The 17,105-nt window shown below is 34.9% G+C and overlaps 1 protein-coding gene across 3 annotated transcripts in view; it reads right to left on the bottom strand.

Annotated features, from left to right (window-relative positions):
- Positions 1-17,105, bottom strand: part of LOC145694708 (uncharacterized) — a 71,494-nt gene that overhangs the window by 24,524 nt on the left and 29,865 nt on the right. For all 3 annotated transcript variants that reach the window (XM_081771235.1, XM_081771234.1, XM_081771233.1), the window contains 3 exons: positions 11,958-12,133; positions 9,319-9,522; positions 3,258-3,430 (listed from right to left, as the gene is read on the bottom strand). In XM_081771235.1, the coding sequence (XP_081627361.1) occupies positions 3,258-3,430; positions 9,319-9,522; positions 11,958-12,133 (553 nt within the window). The remainder of the gene's footprint in view (positions 1-3,257; positions 3,431-9,318; positions 9,523-11,957; positions 12,134-17,105) is intronic.

Below are 17,105 nucleotides of genomic sequence, written 5' to 3'. Positions count from 1 at the left end.
AAATCGAGATGACTAGTAATCTTTCACCTCTGGAATGTAAGATAGAGAGCTCCAACATCAGTAACACATTAAGTTTCTTTTACATTTCACTTTAATTATTTAATCTTCCTTCCCTTATGTTCCTCACTGTTTAAGTAGGTCTTTATACATAATCTTGTAAAATGTAACAAATATGTACTACTGTTAACGAAAATTTTAACATCCAGAGGGAATCAAGGGAACAGGACATTTTAACATCTAGAAGGAACGAAGAGAACAAGACTTGAACTGCGGGGCATGACGTGCAAACGACTTATGCAGGATGGTGTATGCGTGTGCCCCGCAGTGTCCTCGGTTCGGTGCTGGAGTAGTATTACGAGAGGCGGTTTGAGCAGCACTCAGATAGTGGAGCATGAACAAACAGCTAAAATGTTTTAAGCATCACTAAGCTTCAACCACATCAAAGAGCGCAATGTAAGTGATGTGACTCCATTCAAATGGTGCCAAATAGTTGGCCTACGAGGCGGCGGCTTCTCGGACCGCGAAATCAGTGCGAATTATGAGATGTTGCCACAAAAGTGACACTCACTCGTGCTCTATTGTTAGATTGCAGGAATCAATAACAAGGATTTATATGATCATGCACAGCTGATTTCCATGAAACTACGTATGTCCTGAAATCATGCAAAATTCTTCTTTACAATGTTGAAATCTATCCTAAAGTCATGCATATCGGCAGTCCACTGACAAAAATAACAGGGCAAGGTTACATTTTCTGTTTAATTTTAGTCGTTCGAGTATATATTCTACTTCAATGCGTATGGTACTTTTGTTTCCTTTATATTTAATCGAGTCATGACTCGAAACTATATCACAATCTTTTCTATTCTATTCTCAGCCGATGTTCAAGTATATCGATCATGTAAAAAGAAATCCGTTTTTTCTGACTACTCTGCGATCACCAAAGAGGCAGAGAGAAGGGACGGGGAGAGAGAATGAAAAAAAAAAAGAAAAGATAGTGTTAGCTCTGCCTCTGTCCAAGTTCGTGCTGTTTCGATCAATGAATATCATTCCGAAAGCTTTGTTTCACTGTGATATCTGTGTTTTCACTACTCCTCACCGCAATTTTCTTTATTCCTTCTAGTACATAGGGCGAGATTTTCGCTGTTCCTTCTGACAGTGGGTTGGCTCCTTCTGCGTACCTATACCCATTTATCTTATAAATGAACTGATTTATCTAAGGAGTGTTATCAAGAAAATAATAAAATGAATGTTTTATACTATAAAACAGTATCCCAGCTTTTACATTTTAATGAAATTATTAATACATACATCTTGCTTGTTCATTAAAAAAAATGCCTTGTCTATTGCCATATATGCCTTTTACGCCAATCATACATATTTACAAAATAGCGTATATCCTGTGAAAATTTTAGGATACAATACTGTACTGTTGTAAAATCTGTATCCAATTGCATCTTCTTATGCAAAAATAGTGCCAATAGTTGAAGATGGTGTTTTTCACGCACTGTACTGAGGGAGGAGGCCTACCAAATGGGTACCACAGTCACCTAATTACAAACCCTACTCTTCGGCATGTGGGAAATTCAAATTCCAAAATTTTATATATAGATAGATGTTATGAAAATTCGATACCTGGATCTTCTGAAAAAGGATAAATACTGTAAATGCTATTCTGGCTTCTCACATATCGAATAAAATTCAAACAAACAATGTGGTATGTCTGGAGAAGGAGATCAGAAATAATGCGGGTATATGGAGCACTCTTTGTATTACAGTAACGTACTGCTCTCCAACTGAGTCCAAACATTATAAACATCTCCAACAATTCACAGTTAATATCAGTCTCAACTGGGTTAAGTGTAGTACTCCAATTATGTGATTCGCTTTCTACCGCCACAATTCGTTTGTATTCACAACCTCCTCTAAGAAAAGACCTCCACTGGTCTAGTGGCTAGTATATGTGCCTTTGGTGTACATGATCCCGGGTTCGATTTCCGGCGACAGAACAAAAAAAAATCACAATCATTCATTTGCATTAATCATCCGTCTCCTTTAGCCTAACGGGTATAAGCGTGTGAAGTTAGACTAAAAATTTTCATTTCATTTCATTTTTTTCTTCTCTAAGAAAAGAAAAAACTCTGAAGTACCTCACTATGGGTCGAGGAGAGCTAAAAAGCGATGAAGAGATGTATAATTCTACAATACCAAAGAATTTAAACCCAGACATCACTACTCTATAGAGAACAACGTACAACAGAAAACTAAAACGTGTACATGTCCATAGGATTTTGACAAAAGGTGATGAAAAAGAAAGTATAGTGTGCATTTTTCATTTATATTTATTATGTTCGATAGAGGGGAAAAAATACATCAATACTAATTTCTCCCAATTTGTCTCATTCCTACTTATAAAGGACAATCATGCTCATACTAAACCTATGTTTCATATGCACTGTTCACTGTTTTTGAGTGTTGTGTTTTTGAACAGCCTAATTTTCCATTAGTATCAGCAAAGGTAATGCACATATGTAGCCAAATGATTAATTGAACTTAGTCCCTAATTCATTCCGAATGGGGTCACTGAATTTTCAGTGTTGTCCAAGCATAACGAGTTAATGACAGAGCTATTTGAATTATAAAGCTACTAGTTTCTTTGGACTAAAGTCAGAACACGCAGGGGTGGAAGCCGATGTACCACAGATACACCATTCTAAAGCCTTTAGACATCTAAAACCTTTCGTGAGGTGTAATGTAATGGAGTTTTTTGAAGGATACAAGAGACGGAAGATAGTTGATGGTTCCTCTATATATCTGACCCATGAAGAAAGCTGGAGTTACCCGAACTAATTCAAGAAAATATTTCTTTTTGGCACAGCGTAGATCAGTACTTTACTTATTTACTGTTTTCTAGTTTGTGTGTATTGAATATTACCTAGTCAGAATGAAAGAAAGATAATTTATGTATTTTGTCAACTTGTAAAAGTGTAAGTCATAGATGAAAGTTTTTTTTCCATTTACATATATTTAAGAAAATTATAAACTTAAATGTTTATATTTGTTATAGAACATCTTAAAGATAAGACTCAAGAGTGACGCTTTTAAGAATTGTTACATCTACATTTTTACCGAAGTTTTTTTTTAAATTAATTCCAGCAGCTCTTTATCAAATATATACGTCAATCATTAAGTATGCAAAGTATGCACATACTTTCACATATTCCTTAACTTAGGGAACATAACATATTGATACTTACGTCTCAATAATCTTCCTCTCAAAGTGATTTGGACCAAGTTTTTTAACAACACATGTTTCACCATTCATGGTGAATTTAAAATGCATATCATTTCCACTATTCGTAGACAGATTCGATGTTTCGTTTAATATATCTTCTGCTACCACGTTTCCTAGATGTACAAAATCTCCTGCCTGTATGACAAATACATTAATAATGTAATATGACCACTGGATTACAATAACAAATGAAAGTAAATAATATACAGTGAAACCTCTGAATAACGGACACTAATGGGACATGAATTTTTGTCCGTTATTGAGAGGTGTCCGTTACACAGAGGTTACAGAAATTTAATCTCACAACAGTATGCAAATACTCTATTTAGTACGTACTTGAATTACTGGGAGGGATGGAGAAATTCATTTCTGTTAAACAATATTATTGCTGGGGGATGTGTTAATATATTCGTATACCGGTACTGCGAAAGATAATGCGGGTATGTTAATTTTCTTAAGTACATGTCATCACCCTGTAAGTGTTTCTCATTTATTTCAAAATCTCAGAACCTTCTGAAAAGATGCGTTAGGAACCAACTAATCGGCTAAACTCTTTTGTTTAGTGAAAAATGCATACTTTTTCCTCTACAAGGGTAATAAAACTTATTAGCAAGTGTCCTCCGAGAATCCACAGTATGGTCGCAGAAGAAACGTGTGTGTGTGTGTTTGTGTACTGGCGCGGTATCTTCGTGGGCGGAATGAATGAAAAGGCATGTGGGAGTGCATATTTTTATTGATCCAGCCCTAATCACAAAGAGTACTTTCTTAGAGAAAGTGAAAAAGGAAGCCGGGAAAATTCCAACCCAGACTTGTTCCAGTATCACAAGTAAAAGAAAAATGTTGCTTTTCCAAAAAAAAGTTAAGAGAGGAAACATTGCTCATTTAAAAAGTTATTGTAAAACAATGGTTGTTTTTTATCTATGAAATTGTCGGGAAAGATGGAAGGCCCAGAGGCAAAAGGATTAAATTTGTTAGGGAAGAGAAGATAGTTCGCATAGAATTATTGGCCATATGACTGACCCTGCATGAAGGTATTGAAGGTTTCCTAGGATTTCCACCAGAAAGCAATTTATTGCGGGCAGAAAAAAGAATAATTTCAAATTCAGCTTGAAGCTGTTCTGTTTGATGATGCACCAGGTCTAGACTTCATGATAGATATACTTGTGAGGAATAATATATCGCAGAACTGACAATAATTCCTGTCCGTTATGAAGAGGTTATTGAAACGTCTGGGGAAAAAAGAACTGTCCGCGTCCGTATCTGAGAGTGTCCGTAAAAGGAAGGGTTTTGTTCCATAAGGGAACATATAATTTTGGCGGGACAAAAAATTCTGTCCGTATTATAGAGGTGTCCGTTATTGAGAGATGTTCGTTAAGGGAGGTTTCACTGTATTACAACTTTGTTGCATTGATGTACTATGTCACTGTAAAAAATGCATGTTTTTTACGTGATAGTATCTTTTGCCCCGTGTAGCTCTGGAAAGTATGAGAAATCAGTTCACTTAATCATTTAATTTTCCTTATTAAAACTTTTGAAGTTGTGGATCTTTGTAAAATATCAAAATACAGTATGTTACGTACAGTTTACGCAACACATAACATAAATAGTGTAACAGGCATGGAAAACATTATACGTGAAGTTCCACACAGTAAAGATATAAAAATCACTTGAATATTTAAAATTTAGAGCAGGACTGCAGCAGGTGAATATTTGGCAAAGTAGGTATTGTTCTTACCTATCCGTCAGCTGTCCATGATCGAATCTTCATCAAGTACACTTTTTTTTTTTTTTTTTTTTTTTTTTCGTTGAAGGAACAGCTATGAAATATAGTATTACAGTTTCAGATCTAGTTTTCTCCTGTTAGATTTTTTCTTACTTTTTTCTAAGATAATAATATAAACCAACAAGTGTGACTGTACCTTCCAGATAAACATTACCTTTACGAAGACACTTAGACTTGCGTGCTACAGTGAAATTTAGAGCTAGGTACACTACCAGAAGGGCCACCCCTACCGAACTGGTCTAAATAGAGTAGCCAGACGAAGGATATTCTGCGAGAAAGCACAATTCTCCAGTAACCAAGTTGGCGGAAATCATAATGATTGGTACGACAACTTTGACATTAGTTCCAGACCTGATCAGAGTGACTTTAACGGCTGGAATACTGCGGGGTGGAAGGCAATAGGAAAGCACCACTCTATTTTTCCCTAGTTTCTTGATAGCAAAAAGAGAACGTATGTACAATGCTCTTTCGCAGGTCAAAATATAGTTCCGTAGGTAAAATATTTCCCCATTCAAACTTTCTCTGGGAAGCAGGTCTTGAGAAGGACTATTGGACGAGAAAGTTAACAATGTGGGAAAGATAGAGAAAGAAAGACAAGCAAGAGCGAAAAGTTTAGAATAGGGACATGGCACGTACGTACTACGTTACAGGAAAGAAATTAGAAAAATCAAAGAAAAAATGAAACAAAATAATCTAGATTCGGTAAAAGTTAGTGAAGTTAGATGGATAGATAATGAGGTGTTGCACAGCGAAGGATTTCCCCCTCATTCCTCCAGTAATTCTAATATTGAGCACAGTATTTCAATATTATTTAAATTTACATGTATAACTAATGTATTTACTGTAAACTACATACAATTACTACATGAGCTGAGAGAATCTAACTTTGTATAGCATCTCTTTAATGGACACTTCTCATTTAGGTCAAATAATCATGTCCCATCGGTATCTGTTATTGAGAAGTTTCACTGTATTATATTCTTATAAATTTCGTATCTACACATGTCTGGTTTCCCATTTCGCCAACATACCAAAGAAAGTTAATACAGGGGTAAAATTTCAGTTTGTTACATTTGCTCTACAGCAATGTACAGGGACGGATCAATAAGTAATACACTTTTTTTACGCGATATTATCTGAGACATGAACACTGAAAGAGAAGAACTTTGAAGTTCGCACTGTAGTTGGAAGTTGATCCATCAGGTGTTCTCTAGAGGCAGAAGTGTTATTACTGAGCAAAAATGACGCGTATGTTACAGTCATCTACTTGTGAAGAGCAGAAAGGTATAATTTATTTTATGTGGGCAAACAACAAAAACCCAGGAAAATGATGTGCGTATATCGGAAAGATATGGACAGTAGCAACACTTCCAGGTAGTGAAAATACTTTGAAGACGGTCGTGTTAACTTGGAAGATGATATGCCACGTATAGGGCATGGCATCCAGAACAGCACCACGTGCACACAACGTCACTGTCATTGAACTGGCAATTCGTAATCAGAATAACAACAAAAATCACGAGAAACCATTCCCTTACTTTTTTTTTTTTTTTTTTTTTTTAATGACATGTAATTAGCAAGGACCTGAACTTTCTGGTTTACTGATTAACTACAACAATAATGAAAAGTTGTGGAAAGCAAAATAAATCTTATAAATACGTCTAGAAACACTTAAGAAGTAGGCTTTTGCTGTATTTGAGTCACGAAATAAAGCGAATATTGGCAATGTGTCACTATAACACCATATTTTACTTAATACATGAATAAAACTGCAAATAATGATTATGTTTTATCAGAGTGTTAAATGTGAGAGTTCGTGATAAAGACAAACTTACTGACATCTTCAAACATACAGCTAAATTGCTACTGCAGATGCTGGATATTCTTATTGGTACATACACTTATAATGAAATATTTCAAATGTTGCATTATATATTCGATCCCCAGTCCGTTCTGCAAAACAACTCAACACCAGAAATGCTAGATTGACTGAAAAATGTAAGTGGGATGCAGAGATCCCCACCTCAAATGGCAATGAAAGCCTGTGTTTCTCTAAAAGATATTGCGAAGGGGTTGTTTAAGAACGAAAGACATCTGCGTGCACCTGTGGAAAATCTTGGAATTGAACACAAAGAGTTTGCCGCTAATGCTATTCACGCATTATTATTACCTACTTCGAACGTAAACTCTGAAACATTCTTCTCGGAGTATAATAGTGTGGTGATTCAGAATAGGAAAGAAACTGCACGTTCTATGCGAAGTGAAGATTCTGAAGCAAATAATTTAGCGTTTTTATTTATTTATTTTGTAAAAGTGCAATTTGTGCTTGTGAATGCTTCTTTGTAGAGTTGAGTTGAGTTTGAGTTTAACGTCCCTTTCAGCAGCGAGGCTATATGAAACGGGACCTACTGATTAACGTGGAATCCGAACATAAGCTCCCGCCGGGAATCGAGCCCGGGTCTCCCACGCCAAAGGCGCGTACGCTGGCCGCTTAACCACGAAAGAGTTAAGCTTCTTTGCAGAATTGTGAGAGGAGAAGGGAATATAATATGTTTTATTTGTAAGTGAATTTCACAAAATTATATTCTCTGTAAGTGAAAAGTTCAAAGTGACTTCGTACGAAGGATTTATCCATATTTTCCACAGAATGCATGTGAGATTCGTGATTATCGTACCCATTGGTCGGATGCTTGCTAAATCTGAAAGTATTTTTATGGAAAATTATTTCTTCGCCATAAATAACGATGAATCCTGGTAATAATAATAATAATAATAATAATAATAATAATAATAATAATAATAATAATAATAATAATAATAATAATAATAATAATAATAAAATAAAACCGAATTTAGGGAGGAAAATAAATCGAAAAGTTCAGGTCTCTAGTAATTAGCCATACCGACTTTCCCATGTGAATGCAAAAACAAGATCAAGAAAAAAACATGACAACGATGATCATAACTAAGATTTTTTCTCCAATCAACCAATGGAAAAGTGGTGGAATGAGAAACTGGGAGGAAACGGGAAAATCCACGAGCACGATGTTACCCACCACAAATTACTTGGCCGGGGATCGAACCAGGACCCCACGCATCAGAGGTAATTGCTTTACCACTGAGACCCATGCCCCCAACGTACATTTAGAAAACAATCAATAGTATTATGTAATTCATTTTACTTCTCCAAACGCCTTATTTCCTGATTAATATTATGTGTATCTTTCATTATTTTAGTCTTCTTAGCTTCAAGTTCATCCAGAATTATATCTATTTTCTTATCTTCAGCTTTTTTTTTTCTTTTCCTCTTTTCATTGTTGATTTGTTGCTTCTGCAAAACGAGTACGAGCATTTCGTGCATAATGAAATTATGAATTTCTTTATGGACAGTTTCTCAAGGCCGCCAGAAGAAGCTACTTGAATCTTGAAATCTGACAGCTACTTGAAATCTGACAGCTACTAAAATTTGTTCTTTTAAATTATCTACTGTACATTGCACATTCATTGAAAATCCTCTTTGTAGATTCGAATTTTCATGAGAGAAAATCAAGATCATTTTAACAATATCTCTTGAATCATTTTACTCTAAAGTATCCAAATTCCTTAGCCAAAGTCATCCAAACAATGATCGATTCTAAAACACAGATTCGAACAAAACTCTTTGAACTGGAACACAATTCTATCTGCCCTATTGCCATAAGAAATACTTGGCCGGTCAACATTACAATTCCAAGACAAAGTCAAATTGGTTGTACGTACTCCTAGGATATTTTGAAACTTGTGCCACGATGGGAAAAATGTGATGAGAGACTTGGCGGCTGTAACGTTAATACGGGCCTTTACTTCGTATATATTCTTGATGTGTAACCTATTACAGTTTTTTCTCCACAAATTGTTGTGCGTTACTTACTGATCCGTCCTTGTAGAAACTTAATAAGAGTCTGTCATAAATGCAGGCTTGGACTATAGCATAAAATGAACATTTTTATACTACCTGTACATTCTTGATTAATTTCTGAAATATTACGATCGAACAGAATTTTCTCAGAAGTTTTGCATTATATTTTTAGTGAATATCCACTAGTATTTAGTGAATAGTGTATATTAGTGAATATTTTAGTGAATTCCTAATTGCGTAAACAGAACTACCCCAACAAATATTCTTTACAGTTTAACATAATCCAGTATTTAATCTGAAACGAAAGATATAATATGAAATAACAATAATAAAGATACAAACCTTTAAAGCTTTAATGTCTTCCGTAGAATTCTGTACAAGTATATTTATGTAGTCTTTTCTTGGGACTAGTGTTAAATTCATACTACCATCACGAATTAAAGCCTCACAATTCTCAACTTGAAAACAGGTTGGTTCAAGAGCAGTACCATCCTCTACTTGCAAAACAGTGATTGTTGGATCTCTTAACAGATTGTTGCTTACGATCTGATATTAGAAAAAATATTTAATCAATAATACTAAAACAAGCAAATATTAATATAAAACAAGTTTCTATAAAAACAAATTCAAATTTCCATTTGTAAAATCTTTCAAATTTCTCCTGATGCATAGAAATGAAAAAATAAATAATATTAATTTATTCAATGAGCGTTGCAATCCATCTTAAGAAAAACACTGTTGACAGAATAAATGGCTCAAATTTGTCGAAGATACAAAAAACTTACTGACTGAAAGCAATTTATGATTTTATTTTTAAAAATGTAAACATCGAAAAATTACTCTGAACTTAGTAACTTCATGATCATAATTAAAATTCCGGAGTACAAAGAATTTCGTATATATAATAGGGGTGGACATCATACATATGACTACCTCGATTAAAGTATATGAAAGGGATGTCAAAATGGAATATCCATTAACTATTTTCGTTAAACTTTCAAAATAAAAATATCACAATGTACAAGAGATCAAGATATTATTAGAAGTTGTCTTGAACAATAGTTCATTTCCGAACTCATTTGAAGTGCTTGTTTTCTTATAAAAATGCTCTAACTTTTGTGCTTCTACCTAAGCACTTCAGAAAATTTGCTTTCATTTGAAAATTTGACCAAGCAACACCATGAAGAGTTGGCAATATATAGGTACGTGTGCCCATCTCTTACTCAAAATCGCAGTAAACCGAAATTCGAAAAATTAAAAACAGACATATTAAAATACAAGATTATGGAAACTGACCTTCCCGATTAGAAATACTTACCATTCACGTTTAATGACACTTAGATACATAGAAGTGTTATCAAGGGAAAGAGAAAATAAGTGAAAAAGACTTCAGTAGCACGGAAAACTGCAGTGTAGATACACAATTCGTCGCTAAGCGCAATATGGGAGAAAAATGGCTACTAAAGACGACACATTTTGTATCCTCGCTTTTCACGAGGTCATTCTGTTAATTCCGGGGCCAGTTCGTTGAATATTCACCAGGTAGCACACACAATTCGCCAGGTAGTACCTCATTTTAAGGAAAGGGTTTTCAGCACTTGTAAGCAAAGTCACTCGGTCGTTATCAGTACGCGTTAACACAATGAAGTTTTGTTCATAGAACTTTTGCATGAAGTCTACAGAATTTTACCTTCAGAACGACCAAAGAATTATACATTCCCAGCGGACTTTATGGAAGACTCCATGCGGAACATTTGCAATTTTACACCTACTGATTTCAATTGTTGTGGGCCCTGAAATCGGCCGACAAACGGAAGCAATTTTATTTCTGCGACAGTATCCGAACCCTAAGTGGAAACTGACGATTTCATGGAATCATTAATGTTTATTGATGAAGTCACCTTTCACCTTTCGAATATGCTAGAAACTGAGTGATGGAAAGTTTATACCCTGACGAAGAGTATATGTGTAACTCCCCCAAAGGAAATGAATCTGTTTTCCGATAACCTAACCCTTAACAAGGTGTATCGCTTCTTTCTTATTGATAGGGAAGCAATCACTGGTATTTCGTACCTAGACGTATCTTCTGCCGCAGTTGGAACCGGACTCCCACGTTTTATCTTAAAATAAGGCCGGACAACCCACTCCATTTTCACAAATTAAACGACTATCAAATAAGTGGATTCACCAATAGTAAATTTCTTCTTTGGTGTCAATGTTCCCCAAACATTACGCCCTACGTCTACATTTTCTTTCCTGAGTTTTTAAAGATATGAGTTTTTAAAGATAAAGAGTATGCAAAAGCCACTCTTACCATCCAACATGCAAGACCTGTAAGTAAAATTCTACGTGTGTAACAGAAAGCTGATTACATAATCGATAGTGATGAGTAATAAAAGAAGCTCCCATTGAACGCCTCTGATGTGAAAATCAATTCTCATGAGTAGAAAAATTTTCGAGTTTCTCTTTCCACGGATACTATTTCTATAGTTCTCGGTGTCAATAAAAGGACGGAGTTGTAAATTATACGAATTATTACACAGTTTATATAATGATCGTCATAAAAACATTGGTAATAACTAAAACTCTATAATTAACTTTAAAACTCTGCAGTTTCCCTCATCTGTAGTAATTTTCATACCAAATATATTGATAATTGGAAACACTGAAAAGTGGAAAGTATGTACGAAAAATGAAACATAGAAAAGGAAAGAAAAGTTACTTTCAAAAGAAACATTGTATTTGATAATGCTTGTTGTAATTTTTAGTAATAATGTATGTAGTACATTAAATTATTGTATGTATTCTTAAATTTACTAGTGATGAGAAAAAAACAGCAATTCTCTTCCCCTTAAAGTAAAAAAAAAAAAAAAAGAAAAAAGAAAAAAATATTACCAACATAACAGAAGGAACATCATTACGTAAGTTACGGGTATTTTTAATCTTTTCTCAACTAACGTTACTAATATACACATACCTACCTTGCAATACAAATTGAAGTTTATAGGTTTTGTTATGTCTTTTATTACAACCGTGACGGGACCCTTTGTTGTACCAGGTTGGGTCTTATCATTGTGAACATTAGCTATCTCTGATACATTCTTTGATAATGATTTTGCCCACTTCCGAAGTTCTTGGACTCGTGACCTATCATCATCTGCAAATACATTCATATTTGTTATCTACTCAGTTATTCAAGAAACATGCCACACACATTATTATTATTATTATTATTATTATTATTATTATTATTATTATTATTATTATTATTATTATTATTATTATTATTATTATTATTATTATTAACTTCTATTTCGAGGAAAGGTATGTAAGTGATTGTTAGCGCTTCGCAATCGAAAAAAAAATGTCCCATGATTTTGTAATTTAGGCTAAGGGAGACGGAATGCTTCGCAATCGAGACCAGGAATATGAATACAGAAGTCGATCATTATGACTGAAGTTTTTCCAAGATTTCACTCAATTCTACCCGACGAATGTTCTTACAATAACTTTAATACATATATAGACTTCGGCCGACTTCCACATTTTTCTTTTTCTTATTATTAATGTTCCAACTCAAGATGGTCTCTCGACTGTGTATGAAATTTTGTTAATGTTTAAATAGATAGATAAGAGATATATATCTACTGCCCACTAGCTAATTTCTAAGACTATTTGATATAGCTCCCGATTTGTACGTGTTTACTAGCTAAAACGCCCGTTCTCAGCACGGGGAGATAAGTTTATGAAAATGTTTGAACCTCCTCTCCTTTTGGGTATGCATTTCAATGAAAGTGTAATTATACGTCTATCGTAAAAACCCACGAGATACCCTATTCTTTACATAAATATTGAACCTCCCCTCCCCATTAGTTAAAATGTTATAGTTAAAACCCAGCTTGAAGTAGGTCTCAGTTCCCAAATGCATTTCAAACACTTTAGCTGTTTTCACATCATGCGCTCACAAGCAAATAACGTTGATTTCAAGAAAGCGAAACAATGTAGAATCCCACCCTCTCTTTAAACCGGAATTTTAGAAAACGCTGGGACATGTGTTCACTAATTTCTAATGAGGAGTTTATATATCTAATTCATCTTCCTAACTTGAAGGGCTTGTGAGATACTCTATCCTTCGCATAAATTTTGAATGGATGATTTGAACAAAAGTCTATTTCCCTTGAAAGCTGTATTGAAAACAAAGGTTTTTAAAAAAGCGTGCGTAAATCAAATTTTTGAACCTCCTGTTTGGACAATTCGAAGTAATACAATACAAGAATTTTAAGTGTTGGACTGAGTGCAAACAGAAGAATACAGCTACAATTGATTTTCAGTTATCCAGAGGCACCCGTAGGGAAGAGTGACACCAAGACACATAATCTATCTAATGATGATGAAGATAAGTCAAAATCGGCGATAAAGTAAAGAAACAATGTGTGTCAACCTCACCTGAAGCTTCAGTAATGGCTGAAAATTTTGGATATAATTACACATTCTTAAGATAATCTATCGAACGTCAACCAAATGCTACTCATCACGAATTACATGCAATAAGTGAAATTGAAGGTTTTGTTGCTGCTTTAAAAATAATCAATTCACACCAAACAACAATCATGGACTTCTTTAACTGAGAACAGATAATGAAGGTTATTACTCGTGTAGGTACTGTACAGGGTTTTCATAAAGTATGGACGGATTTAATTCGCTTATAATTTACATAAAAATGCTCATATTGAAATCAAATAAAGTGCAAACGGTAGCGGAAGGATTAAATTTTTACCTGTAATCTGCACCAGCTCAGTTCATTCACCGTCACACCTCCAACTGGGCGCCACTAGGAATCGACTTCTGTGGGCTGTTGATGATGCTTTCCCTTACCCTGCTCACTGTTGCAGGCGATGTTGGCGGCCTCCCACTTCGAGGACAGTCCAGGACGCTTCCTGTCTCCAAGAACTTACCATGCCACTTTCGGATTGCACTCTCAGTCGGTGCCGGCTTTTTGAACTCTTTGGTGAACTTTCGACACACCAGAATTGGTGATTTTAGCTCTGCGTACCACAGAACACATTGCGCTTTCTCTTTCACCGACGCCATCTTTGATACGGTAACAGTGTTGCCAACTAAAAATTTAATCCTTCCGCTACCGTTTGCACTTTATTTGATTTCATTATGAGCATTTTTATGAAAATTATAAGCAAATTAAATCCGTCCAGACTTTATGAAAACCCAATATGATTGTGTATTAATTTAGTGTATGTGGAATGTACTTTTCCATGGTATGTACGTCTTAATTTATGTACGAGTAAATGTCGTTTTGTTTGTTTGCGGTATTGTTTCATGCACATAATATGCTCCCATAAAGCTAAAGTCTACTGCATATTACTTTGGTACGTATGTACAATAGTTCTGTTTGTTTAGGTATTTACTAATGCATATTTTTGGATAATTCGAAAATTTTCCGCGCCCCCCTTGGACTTCGAATTAAAAACACTCCATTGTATTAGATGTTATCCTACTGATAATGCACCCAGGTTCGACTCTGGTGAAAGCTCATGTGCTTTAAATCCCACGTTAAGCTATAGGTCAACAACTCATAGTCGTGTTGCTGAAAAGGATGTTAAACTCCAACTAACTAAACTACTGATGACGCTAATTTCCATGGACTGTTATCTGCGTCTAGCATTATTTTATCTTGATCTAGAGAGAAAAAAAAAATCCTAATTTCGCTTAAAATCGGCGCCTACCAAAGGGTTTCCCATGATAACGGCCTCGATACGTTAACGGTTACAATGATGTCTGTCACGGTCTGGCGAGCAGTTATACTGTGTTCCATGTCTCTTACGTCAGCTTAATGACTTCGTTCAAAAAGTAGCTGCTGGTCATAATATTTTGGCTAGTTAGCTAGTTTAGTCATAATACAGTCATGGAAAAATTAATAGCAACTCTTTAGAATTTTACGAATTTATAAGGATTTCAAAGAAGTTTCTAGTTTAATATGCACAAATATACAATGATATATACATCAAATTAAAGGAAATTTTATGTAGAATCCAGGTCTACTCGCAGAAGTTAGGTATATTTACAACAATTGATGATATTCAACAAAATGTGTGGGAAAGGAAACACAAACCCGTCATTGTTGTGTAGGTGCCCTGGGTTACGTAATTGTGTTGGTTTAGTAGTGTTACTGACAAATTTGGAAGTGATACTTTTACTCATAAATATTGATTTACCGTTTATAAATTATTGATATCGGACACCGACATGGGTAAAATGTGTGACATTACACCACAGAAAGCCACTAGAATTAAAATATTGAGTGTGGCAAAACTAATGCTGAAATAGCTCGGATTATGCAACTGCATAAAACTACAGTGGGTAGGCAGCTGGCCAAGATTCGGAAGCAGGGTGCATAAAAAGAGGAAGAATTGGCAAATGTGGTCGAAAAATGAAATCCTCGCCTAGACAGAACGGTTGGGTGTCGTGCAGACAGGTTTGAGTCATCAGCAAATCTTGCTAGAAATTGGAAGGGCACATCTGGTGTTGACGTTTGTCCACGAACAGTGAGAAACAAGTTAAAATCAATGAGTTTGCGTTCACATAGGGCTGTCAGGAAGCCGTATCTTACACCGAAACAACGTAAAAGGCGCGTAGAGTAGGCCAAAACTCACAAAGATGGGACAAGTGACCAGTGGCGCAAAGTTCTGTTTAGTGATGAGACAAACATAACTACTTACGGCAATAATTCACGCGCTAGAGTTTACTGCATGTCTGGTGAAGCACTTAATTCTGCGTGTACTCCAAAAACTTCCAGGTATTCTACCGGTGTAATGATTTGGGGATGTTTTTCTTTTAGTGGAATTGGTAAAATTCACATTTGTGATGGTGTTTTTAATGTACAAACTTATAAACATATTCTTGAAACGACAATGATACCTGCGGGTAGAGATTTATTCAACGGTGGTTCCTTCACTTCTCAAGACGATTCTGCCACTGTCATCGTGCCAGAGTTATAGAAGATTATATGCTATCCTTACGTCATGTTACCCAACTTCCTTAGCCTGGTAATTCTCTCGACTTAAAATAGAATTAATAATTTATGGAGTGTTTTGAAGGATAAGGTTCGTGCAAGATATACTACAACGAAAGTTGAGTTAATTCAAGCAATAAACAACGTCTAGCAACACTGTATTTCAATAGAGACACTACAAAACTTAGTAAACTCCATGTCACAACGATGTAAAGACGGTATTACTAAGTGTGGACATCTAATCAAGTATTAGCTTGGCCAAAATCATTTGGATACGCTTCACTTAACTTCATTTACTTTCACTTCACTTAACAACTGACGTCACATTTTGTTGAATATCATAAATTGTTGTAAAGATACGTAACTTCTGTGAGTAGATTTGAATTCTATATAAAATTTCCTTTAATTTGGTGTGTATATCACTGTATGTTTGTGTATATTTAGGTAGAGACTTCTTTGAAATCCTTATAAATTCGTAAAATTCCAAACAGTTGCCATTAATTTTTCCATGACTGTATTTAGTATATATCTTACTGACATAGGACTACCAAAACTTAATTTAATTAATTTTTACTAACACTCAGGATTACAACGAAGGACGAAAAGGATCTTTCTGCAGAAGAAAATTTTACCTTGAACAGAAGCTTATCTAGCACATACATGGAATATCTCTACTAATCTTCCGGTAGACAACCAAATATATATATCAACTTCATAATAAAACTGACTTTCTTACGCTTGTATGTTTATTCTGTGATTTTCACGAACCCTTCTGTTCCCTTCGTCGATCACGATAGACGGAGAAAAACTACATTAAACTAAATCAAAATTAAATCCACAGATTTAACTTTGCAATACGAAAACAAAAGTATTATCACTGTCTAGAAAATGCACACATTCTTAAATTGTCTAAAATTCAAACACACAAAATTGTAAATTATAACACTGAGGAAAAAAAAAAAAAAAAAGATGAGGATTCACAGCAAGTAAGTCCTGAGTTTTAAAAACTGCAACTTAGTAGATTAATATTGCATTGGATCATCTTTCGCTCTCAGAAGAGCTCTGATGTGATGTGGAATGGAGTCATAGAATTGTAAATGGT

The sequence above is a fragment of the Thermobia domestica genome, chromosome 9, assembly GCF_964235325.1.
Source record: "Thermobia domestica chromosome 9, izTheDome1.hap1.1, whole genome shotgun sequence".
NCBI lineage: Eukaryota > Metazoa > Arthropoda > Insecta > Zygentoma > Lepismatidae > Thermobia > Thermobia domestica.
The sequence above is the reverse complement of the archived record's forward strand: the minus strand, read 5'-3'. Positions and strand labels throughout refer to the sequence as shown.